General features: G+C 43.1%; 1 protein-coding gene across 1 annotated transcript in view; it reads left to right on the plus strand.

Annotated features, from left to right (window-relative positions):
- LOC145412148 (uncharacterized) overlaps positions 1–6767 on the plus strand; it is a 105085-nt gene extending 98318 nt beyond the window's left edge. The window contains exon 4 of the mRNA XM_080282083.1: positions 6347–6767. Within this exon, the coding sequence (XP_080138209.1) occupies positions 6347–6486 (140 nt within the window). The 3' untranslated portion in view covers positions 6487–6767. The remainder of the gene's footprint in view (positions 1–6346) is intronic.
- Positions 6768–11752: the final 4985 nt, after the last annotated feature.

Consider the following 11752-nt stretch of genomic DNA (forward strand, 5'->3'; position numbering starts at 1 on the left):
TCTCTAACTCTTTATATTGCTCACACTCTTAACACTGCTCCCATGTATCGTTTTAATCACTCTTTAACTTGCTCTCATTTATTATTTATCTTACTCTTATTCTTTATCTCGCTCATTTTTAAGCTTTCTTTCATTAATTCGTTTGTCCTGTGGTTTCTTTATACTGTATATACTTATCTTACTATCGTTCTTAATGCATCTCTCTCTCTCTCTCTATTATATATATATATATATATATATATATATATATATATATATATATATATATACCGTTCTTAATACATCTCTCTCTCTCTCTCTCTCTCTATTTTATATATATATATATATATATATATATATATATATATATATATCACAGACACATCAATAGAAATATACAGACAGACAGAGATACGGTGTCTGCAGTGAGAAAAAGAGACATGAAAAGTATGAAGGCAATTACTATATACTCCACGCCAGCCACCTTAACCACAGAATTACATCTCCCAACCCTTGCCTCCAACTGACAAGGGCAATTTTTTTTCCGGTTAATAAAAAGCCGATCTGTATTATCCCCTATCTTCATATCTGTCTGAAAATTTCCCTCTCACCATCACTGAGTCTTGAACGGAGGCAGAGATGGTGAGGCTCTAAAAACGAGGTGGCAGAGTGTTGTATATTAAATAGAAACGTATAGCGAGTTTCCGACCAACCTACCAATGGGCTGAAAGGGAAAATATCAGGATGTATGAAAGGATGAATGCAGAGGTGAAAATCTGTAGATAAAATTAGAAATTCCACTGGCTTTGGAAACGAAAGAAGTTGTCTGGATAAGAATAAGTGCTGTGATAACTATGAACTGAAATAGAGAGGGTAGAAAGTAAAATAAAACAAAATAAATGAAAAAAAGTACCGGGTATATATGACAATTATTAAAGCATATTCCAAAGCTCCGAAAGCCGATAATGGCCTCCTGTAGGTATATAAAAAAAAAATCAAATATAATAGGCCAAGAGAGAGCAGCGTGGAAGAAAAAAAAGGCACAAGAAAAACAAAACTAAAATTCCCAATTCCATTAAAAGAAAAAAATACAGAAAAATGGGTATCAACTCAGATAAAGGCCCCGGAGTGGTGGATTTGGGTGAATATCATTAATTATCATCTAAAAAGGAAGCCCATCTCTGTCTGATTGGCTCTGTTGCCTCGTCGACTTTACAGAAGCATATTAAGGTCTACTTATCATTTTTTTTTCCTCCTGAGGCTTTGGGGCTACTCTGCTCTGTTCACTTTATCTTACCCTAACACTACCATCTTCCCATCTTGAATGCTGAGCTGTAACAATGAAACTGATGCAAGAATGAGGCGCTAGTTACGAAGAAGTGCTATGGAAAGAGTACGAAGAACTGCTATGGAATGGATGAAGAATTATAGCACTGTCTTTTCCTTTCACACATTACCTTGGCCTAACACTGCCATCTTTCCATCTTGAATGCTGAACTGAAACAACGGATTAACACGGGAATACGGTGCTAGTTACGAAGAACTGTTATGTAAAAGTATGAAGAGCAACAGCATTATCTTTCTCTGCCTCTGAGCTGTATGTGAAATAAGCTACAAAAAAGACAATCTGCACCAAGTTAGAAAAAAAACAAAACAATGTCTGTAGTCCTTATTCTCGTCAGCTTAAGATAATCTCTAGCGCCTCTTCTACTCTGGTGCTTTTTTCTCTAACTTGATCCATACTACTGTCCTTTTGAAGCTTATTTCACGTAGCTCTGTGGTAGAAAAAGACGAAAGTACGGCTCTACATTCTTCCCACTGCACTTCTTCGTGAAAGCCATAATATCCTAATCCCATGTCACACCTGAACATTCTAGCTGGATAGCGGTCATTTCTAGGCCAAGTCAAAGTGTTATAGTGAAAAGAGCTCAATAACGTAAAAGACAACAGCTGCTGTAGTACGCGAAACAAATTACCTAAAGGGAAAGAATATAGCCCAGTGAGATCAGTTATTACCGCACTAATTATCTCACTAATCTGCCTTCCCGAATGGACAGTTTATCAGAATGATGTTAACAGAAGTAAATCGATTCACAAATGATGTTGCAGACAAAGATTTAACATGAGCATTCCCTGTGACGCTCCACGCAAAGAAATACTGTACTGTAAAGCAAAATTACTCGTACATTTCGTAAGTCACTGTTGCATGACAGTCAGATCTGGTTCACGAGTGTCCATGAAAACTGCTAAAAGTCATTTCAAACAGTCAATACAAAAATTATTTTCAAAGATACCGTAACTGTATCTCACAGTATTTTAGACCAATATGTCAACGTTTAAATTTCTAAAGCAAAAAAAAGATCGGATATATGAGAGCGGCACGTAATGTTCTCCCGTTGCGGCTCCTCTTCGTTAAAAAAAGAAAATCATCAACTACGACCTCTTTCCAAGCTACAACACCACCTTCAATAAGTGTAAAACCTCCACCCTGACCCACCACCCACCACCACCCTAACCCGTCCTCCTCACTCCCCTGCGCCCACCCCATCCATTTACTGCTCCACCTCGAATTTTGAGTCGTGAATATCATAACCAGGCACAAACAATACCTATCTTCACAGGGTGTACCCCTCCCTTTCTCCACCACCACCCAAAGGAATGTCAGTTGTGTGTCTACGTATATAACACACACACACACACACACACACACACACACACACGTTACACTTTTCATTATGCAGGATTTTTCCATATCACTTTGACCCACCATGTGCTCTTCCCCACACCCATTCCCCCTAGGCCTGACAGATATGTATACGTTCGATCTGTATGGAAATCCTGGCATCACTCACCAGGACGCCTTGCAAACACGTTTTCTGAACCGGAGAAGTGACACCTTGACGCCCCGCTAGAGGGCTCGCCGGTTTGTTTATACTGGAACCCTACCCCGCCGCCTCCCAATCTCACCTTCCGTCCTCCTCGTCCCCTCCTCCTTGCTTCCCCTCTCACTTACGCTTCCCTTACCCCATCGGAATTTTGGAGGTGCGGTTTGGGAAGGGAGGCACAAAATTTCCCCCTTCCCTTCCTCGCCTCCCCTTCTCCACCTTTCTTCATCGTTTCCCCTCACACCATCTGTATGTGGAAGGTGGGGGGAGGGGCATCACAGAATTTACCTCCTCGAAACACGAATCCTTAAGCACGATGACATGCTTTTTTATAGCATAGCAATCTCCGGACAGCTTTACGATGACGTCTTAATGGAACATCTCTTGGAGCGACTCTGTCCATCTGTCTCTCACTGACGACCTTCGACAGCGCAGCAGGTTATAGGGACTAAAGCAAAGCCTCACCACACTACACCACACTCTACTACAATACACCAATCACCATAGCACCCTTTATTTCACCCTATAAAAAAAATCACTCTCCCACACCACATCATACAAAATCACCCTCCCACACCACACCACACCTCACCACCACACCAAAGACAGAAACCGACGGATCCCGAAGCTCTCACATTTACTGTGTACTTGCTTATTTCATTCTTGCTATCTCCAGACAATTTTATTCAATTTAAGGAAACTTTTTCATGCAAGAGGGGTCGGATATACTTTTCGATAACCCCAAGAATACAGGATGCCCTTTTGTAATCCGAATGAAATCGTCTGGTGGTAGAATTCACGACCCCCTACATACACAATCCATCCTACATCCTTCGCACCCCCACCATCCACCACACATACTTCAACACCAACCCACACACGCACACTCAGTTCAACACATAATTCATTCCTCCCCCCCCCTCTCTTTCTCTCTCTCTCTCTCTCTCTCACACACACACACACACACACACACACACACACACACACACACATCACATCCCAACCCATTTCAACACAAGCACACAGTTCCACAACTCACACCTCATCAACACATCCTTTCCACACACACTCCACCCCTACTTTCACCTCACCCACTAAACCACTAAACTTCCCACAGCCCTCGCTCACCCAACACACCTCAATCCCGACTCACGCTCCCAACAAACTCCACACACCCCACCAACTCCCCACACCTCAATTCCCATGCACCTTCCCTCAAACTCCACACACTCCGCCATCCCCCCACGCCTCATCTCCCTTCCCACACATTCACCTCCACCCCTTCCCCTGCTCCACCCCCACCCTCTCGCCACACACAATTCCACCCAGCTGCTCCAATATTCCGGATGTGTGTTTGTTTAATGGCTTTTTATTATTGGCCAACGTAGCGAAACCCCTAAATTTTTGCAGGTGCAGCGGCCGGTCCTCGCATTCCTCTGGCTACACTTGCATTTCAGACAAGCACACTCGGCCGCGTTTTTGTACCGGGGGACTTAGCTGAATGACGGGAGGTTTTTAAGTATTTGGGGCAGCTGGAGGGAGATGAATATGTGGGTGGGATACTGTGACGTTTCTCGTTTTCCCTCTTTTCTCTCTCTCTCTCTCTCTCTCTCTCTCACCACGCGGAATGGAAAAAGGACAAAATAGTGACTAAATTGAAACAGAAACCGGAGAGTTAGATGGATGGGACAGCATGAGACAGGAAACCATGACATGTGGATGCTAATATGGGGAGACGAGGAGTAGAAATGGGCAATGGGAGTGGATAGTGGGAGTAAATTATGGCCAGACAGTGAAATTTACAGTGTGACCAATGGAGCGGACAACAGAAATGATGGTAGTGAATGAGTGAATGACGGAAGTGAATGATGGAAGTAAATGAGGGAATGATGAAAGTGAATGAGTGAATGATGGAAGTAAATGAGGGAATGATGAAAGTGAATGAGTGAATGATGGGAGTGAACAACGGAAGTGGAAAACTGAGTGCATGACTCAGTGGATATTGGGGTGGATAATTGAATGCACAATGGAATGGATAATGGAAAGTATAATCGGTTGGATAATGAAGTGGAAAATTAATAAAAGGAGTTTTATAATGAAGTGGATATTGGAGTAGATGATAGAGTGGATAATGTAGTGGATAAAGGAGTTTATAATGGAGTGGATACTGGCGAGGACAATGGAGTGGATAATGGAATGGATAATGGAATGTGTCATAAGTGAATAATGGAGAGTATAACTAAGTGAATAATGGGGTGTTTAGTGGAGCGGTTACTGCGGTGTTTAGTGGAGTGTATAACGCAGTGCATAATAATGTGGATACTGGAATGGATAATGGGAATGGATGAATGGACACAGTTAACCCCTTCAGTATGATTATCCCATTTTCTTTCAGCTTAGGAAGGACGTGTCGAACTGAAATGTGCAAAAACTGTCTTCATTTACCCCTTCACACCGAGAGGTCTTCCCTAGGCCGAACAACATCGTCTGAGGGTAGAAATAATGAGTTTGAAAAGACGTCACCATTACTGAGAGGGTTAAGGTGAAAGGATTAAGATAGACTCGAAAAATTATCAGTTTCAATACTTCTCAAAATGGCCGCCAGGATACGCAGCATAAAAGGGCGAGTGTTAGGCCTATGTTATGATGCTAGTCACGATGAAGTGCCATGGAAAAGGACCTTGGGACGTAGTCTTGTCTTCTTTTGCCACTGAGCTACGTGAAGTAAGATGCAAAAGGACGAAAATCTGAGCCAAGTTAGATCAAAAGCAATAAAGTCTTAGATGATGCGGAGGATGTGGCATGGCACTGACTCCTACTGCTATGCTAAGGACATTACGTACAGTGACTTAGGCCCATATTCTCATCGATTAAGGAAGCTCCCTAACGCCTCTTCCTTGGCGATTTATTTTGCTTTTAATACGTTACTGTCGGTATTTGTGTTGCTCAGATCATCTTAATATTGCCATACTCTGCATAGGTAAGGTACAAAATATTAACCAGCCATATCTAAAAATCAATCGCCTAGGGAAATGTGTTACGGTGTTTCCTTACCCGACAAGAATACAGGCTTAGTGGTATGATGAGATGTATTGTGTGCTGATGCTTCATGAACCGAAGTGTCGAAACTAATTCTCAATATTTATTATAACTGCATATTGCTTAGTTTATATCAGAGTGTGTGTGTGTGTGTGTGTGTGTGTGTGTGTGTGTGTGTGTGTGTGTGTGTGTGTGTGTGTGAGAGAGAGAGAGAGAGAGAGAAAGAGGTCTAACGAGTTCCCTAATTAATGCCACCTTTTCACCTACACAGACAGCCGTAACAAAGACGTCATGTGCTGTGCTCTGTGTGTGTGTGTGTGTGTGTGTGTGTGTGTGTGTGTGTGTGTGTGTGTGTGTGTGTGTGTGTGTGTGTGTGAGGAGGGAGGGTGATAGAGACCTATGATTTGAGTTTCTAAATTAACTCCCTTTTTCTCCTCCCACAGACAGCCGCAACACAGACATCACCTGCTGCTCCACGGACGGATGCAACACTGGGTGGACTGCCGCGCCCTCAGCCCTCCTCCTGGCCCTAGCAGCCCTCATGCCGCCCCTCTCAGCAGCCACACTCGTATCAACACACTAACTCCACACCCACCTACCTGCCTGCCCACCTAATTAATACCCACCTGTTTACCCATCTAATTGACTGATACGGTATTTCTTTTTCGCCACGCTCGTTACCAACACAATAACTCCCTTCCCATCTACATGTCTACCCACCTGCCCAGCTGTTTCTCCACCTGATTGACTGATTACTTTGCCGCCACACTCGTATCAACACACCAACTCCCGGCCCACCTACTGTACCTGCCCACCTGATGAATTACATTAAACACCTGTCCTTAAGTGAATCCCCTTGAAACCGGTGACGTGTTTTCGTTAAGTTTATTCATCCTATCAACAGACAATTTTTTAGGGGTTAAAATCAGCCTCCATTAAACTTTCACAGCACGATGCTTCTACCTATGATGAGTCAAGTCGTCTGGAGGCTGGGAGAATAAGTTTTTTATATGCGTCATCGGATCGAAGGAATTCCTCATTTGATTATGTTCTGCACCAGTCAAGCAGCTGATCTATACTTTGCGCACCTGTCTTGGATTTGGCCAGACTGAGTACTTTTAACATCTGTCATAGAGGAAATCTTTAAGTACCTACACACTGTCAGCTCTCCTCATCATAATATTGTCTCCACCCACTTATTGTCCTTCAAAGCTTCCACCTACCTGACTGACTAATTAATTTGCACACCTGTTAAGGAGTTAACCCGTAAGAACCTACATTCTGTACTCATCCCCTAACTACAAGCTTGTCTCCACTTATCAATCCCCTGCTTTCATAACATACGAGTAAATGCCCATCTACTCGTGCATAACCTATCTGCCCATCTAAAACAAAAAGTTTACTTTCCTACCTACATTACCTAACTTCTCATCTTATCCTAACTGCCCATCCACGTTTCCACCCATGAACTGCCAACCATTTACCCAGTGCCCAATCGACTCATTAATCTGAACATTTGAGTTAATCTTTATTTTCCACACCTATTACGGATCTTTTTAAAGAATCGTCTCTTCCCTGTAACAATTATCTTTTTTTTTTTTTTTCACCTATTACCTGCCCACCTACCTGCCTGTTCCCCACCTGATAAGTCATTTTGCACATCTCATGGAGTTGATTTTTAAGTACCTAATCCTCCCTAACCCTAAACTTGTGTACATCAACTAACTGCCCATCGATCAACCTACCTACCTACATACGTACCTACCTACCTGTCAGTCTGGCTGTTTACTTACCACACCTGTCATGGAGTTATTCAATTAGTAACTTCTCTTCCCCAACCAAGAACTCGTTTCTTCCCGTGAAATGTCCCGCAGCCAACCCACGCATCAAAGCATCCGAACACTCTAATGCTACGACAACAAGACATACATACCCTCTCCTTCTACCACCCACCTACTCCCATACATACATACATACATACACTCAAATCTGCACACCCACAAATACACCTCCACACATGAATTATCCATGGATGCCCATCACACTCAGATCCATATCTAAACTGACCAAATTCACATCCTCCACCCCCACACCCACACCTACACCCCGATCACGCCTACGCCCATCCATATCTGAACTATCTAAATGTACAACCCTCACAGCCACACCCACACCCACCAACACCCACACTCACACCCTCAAAAGCAGCCCCCCTCACAACCAACCAGACGGCAAAACCCTTTACTATGCAAATCATCCCTTTTCTTTCCTCAAGCTCTTGGCTTTCTCTCCCTCCCTCCCTCACTCACGCCTTTTCTCTCATTCAGCACCATCTCCTTTCTTCTCTGATTCCCTCCCTCATTTCCCTCCTACGTTCTGCCCTCATCCCATCTCTCCTTCTGCCTCTCTTCTACTCACTGACTCCCGTAACTCAAGCCTTTTCTCTCCTCCGGCACTTCTCCTTTCTTCCTTTATTCCCTCCCTATTTTCTTCTCAGCCCTGCCAGCACTCCGTCTCCTCATTCTGCCTCATTTCTCTCCGTCTCTCCCCACTCACGCCTCTACTCTCCTCCAAGCACCCTCTCCTTTCTTCCATAATTCCCTCCTTCTTCATTTTCCTTAGCCCTGCCTTCATCTCATTTCTCCTTCTCCTTCCTTTTATTTTTAAGTCCTCTTTTCACTCGGTCACTGTCTTTATTACATCTCTCTCTCTCTCTCTCTCTCTCCAGCTTTATCCTCTCCTAAGTCTTGTGTTCAATTCATCTCTTTCACTTGCTACATTTCTCTCCTCTTCTTTTATTTAACAATCTCCTGTTTCTTCTGAATTTACTCTAGTTACCTTTTCATATTTTTCTCTCTCTCTTAGTTCTCTTTTCATTCTTCTTCACTCGTCCTTTTCCTATCCCACAGCAGTCTTTTCTCCTCTTCAATTTCCTTTTCCTACCCTCTCTCTTTCCTCAGTTAAATCCTCTTGCGTAACAAATCCTCCTTTTTTTTCAGCAACTCCTGTCTTTCGTCATCCCATTTTCCACACTACGTTTTCCCTTCTTCCTTGCCTCTTTTACGCTAAGTTTTCTCTCCCTCCTTCCTTCCTTCCTTCCTTCCTCCCTCCCTCATACACTTGTAAGTTTTCTCTCCCTCTTTCTTTCCTCCCATCTCTCATCTTGAGCCAGCCTCTAACCTAATTTCCAACCCAGTTCCACTTTTTCCAACATACGAAAGAGAAAAAAATACACACAATACACTAAGCCTTAACTCCTTCCTCCCTTCCTAAATCATCTTCCCTCCGTTTTCACCATAGTTTTTGTTTCCTCATATATTCCTAAATACTGCTAAAAACCCACAAACAAAACCTATGAACAGTTATCCATTGCACAGATACATGGACAGCATCCTGATCCCCTCTCCCAGTATTTATAAGGGATTACATCACGTTTGTCTCCCCACGCACGATGCTCTCTTGTTTCTCCGTAGGATTAGAAACTATTGTATAAACAGATGGAGCTTGTGTACAATTCAGAGGGCGCATTTAAGAAAAATATTGATACATACATGATCTATATAAAACTTAAGGCTAGTAATACAATAATGTAGATATTAAACCCTTTCTTTCTACGCTTGCTACTGTAACTTTAATGTTTATAATAAGTCAACAAATTACACTTCACGTCGCTAACGGTAAAATAAACACATGATTATGTGGTTTCTCCAGGAGTCTTCGTGTTTATTTATTTACTTTTAGGCGGTACTGTTCGAAGTCCATCAAAAGATCCATTCATACTGGTTACTTCTAGATTAAAAATTAAATATATCCCAAACTTCAAAGGTCATATTTTTGGCTTGACACATTATAAAAAAAAAAAAATGAGAGAGACGGGAAAAAAAAGACAAAACGAAGGCCTGGGAGAAACCAGATACTTCCTTTGCATAGCTTTATAAAAACTGTGAAACATACATAAATACTGAGGTTTTCCGGTGTTAGTTAAGTCTGTCCTCAATTATTCCTGTGTGCCAAAAAGAAAATGTTAACTTTTATTCTTCCCCCTAAATCCCCACCACCACCACCCCCTCAGTAGCAAAGGGGGTGGTTATGTATTAGGATAGTTGTGTACATAAGGCGTGGAGGTGTAGCTTCTCATTATGTAGGTTTATTGTACTCTGTGTGCCTGTGTGTGTACATGTGTGTCGTGTATGTGTGCGTATAAAAGACAAAGAATGTGTAGCTATATGTGTGTGTGTGTGTGTATCTACAGATATCCACAAGGGAGCAAAAAACACAGATATCTCTTTTGGTTATCAACGTAAACACAAATCACTTTCTTACAGAGTGATTTGTGTGTGTGTGTGTGTGTGTGTGTGTGTGTGTGTGTGTGTGTGTGTGTGTGTGTGTAGTTAGTTGTCCCTCCGATGTCGTTTGTTGGTGCACATGAGACTTGCAACTGACCTGTGACCCAAAGAAATGTGACCCCCCCAAAAACATGTGTGACCTACTGGCATAAATCACGAAAGATCTGATCAGACCTCACGCACCTACGATCTCACGTGACCTAAAGAACGTCCCTCCTTAAGAACGACCTCATGTGACCTCGAGTGATCTGATCTGATGCAAACACCTTCGACTTGATGTGACCACCTTAAGAAGAATTACATTACGCTTCCACGTGACCTCTTCAAGTGCTATGGATTTTGAAGCTTCCCAATGATCCTCAAACTGTCCTTCCTGAATCGACTAAATTACCACCAGGAATATCTCTGTAACCCAGCGTGACTTATATAACTGGTAATGACTCGTATATGACCGAACATGCTATAAATGCTTAATAAGGATCCATTTACGACCTTACGAGGTTTATTCAAGCGCTAACCAACCACCTGTTATCCCAACGTGACCTACACAATTAATACAGACTCGCTTATGATGACGTGACCTATAAAAGCGCTAATGACTCCTATACTACCTGATCTGACCTCCCTGTGACCTAATGTGATCTCCTGACCTGACCTCCAAGTGACCTATTGTGATCTCCATGTGACCTGACCTGACCTGACTTATGTAAACGTTAAGGACCGCTGTATTATCTGACCTGACCCCAATGTGACATGCCCAACCTCCATTTGACCTGACGACCTCAGTGTGACCTGACGTAACCCCCCCTGCTGCGTGACGACCCTAGGTGTGACCGTGGACAACTCGGAGGCTCAAGTTCTCTACAGGTAATTAGTTTAGCAGAAAAAGCCACTGCAAGGCGATTCACCCTAGACATCCCACCACCTTTCCTTCTCTCTCCCTCCCTCCCTACCCCTCCACCCCCGCCCTCGTCCTTTCTCCTTAAGTCTCTTTCCCCTATTCCCTTCCCTCCCATCTCCCACTCCTCTTTCCCTTCTTTATCCCTCTCCTTACTTATTCCCTCCTTTTCTCACTATTTCCCTCCTTTCATCCCTTCCCTTCTTTACTCCATCCCACCTTCTTTCCACCCTCAATCTCTTTCTCTCCCTGACTCTCCCTCCTAAATTCCTTTCCTTTCTATCTCTCTCTCTCTCTCCCACACTCTAATCCCTATGTCTTACTCCCTACATTCGCTCCTTCACTTCCTCTCTCACTTCCTCTCTTATATTACATTTTCATTTCCTCTCTCACTCCCTCCCACCTCTCCTTGACGGCTAAGGAGGGATTATTTTTCCTCCTCAGTCCTCCTCATTTTTCCTCCAATCTTCCCTGCCTCCTCCTCCTCCTCCTCCTCCTCCTCGTTGTCTGATTACTCTTCCTGCCTCATGCGCCAGACCCACCTTGCTCTCGTCAAATATAAACTTTTTGCACTCTGTCTGGTTTATTTTTTGTGCATCTCTTGT

The sequence above is a fragment of the Coenobita brevimanus genome, chromosome 92 (genome assembly GCF_032717465.1).
Source record: "Coenobita brevimanus isolate Jiangsu-jjx chromosome 92, ASM3271746v2, whole genome shotgun sequence".
Taxonomy (NCBI): domain Eukaryota; kingdom Metazoa; phylum Arthropoda; class Malacostraca; order Decapoda; family Coenobitidae; genus Coenobita; species Coenobita brevimanus.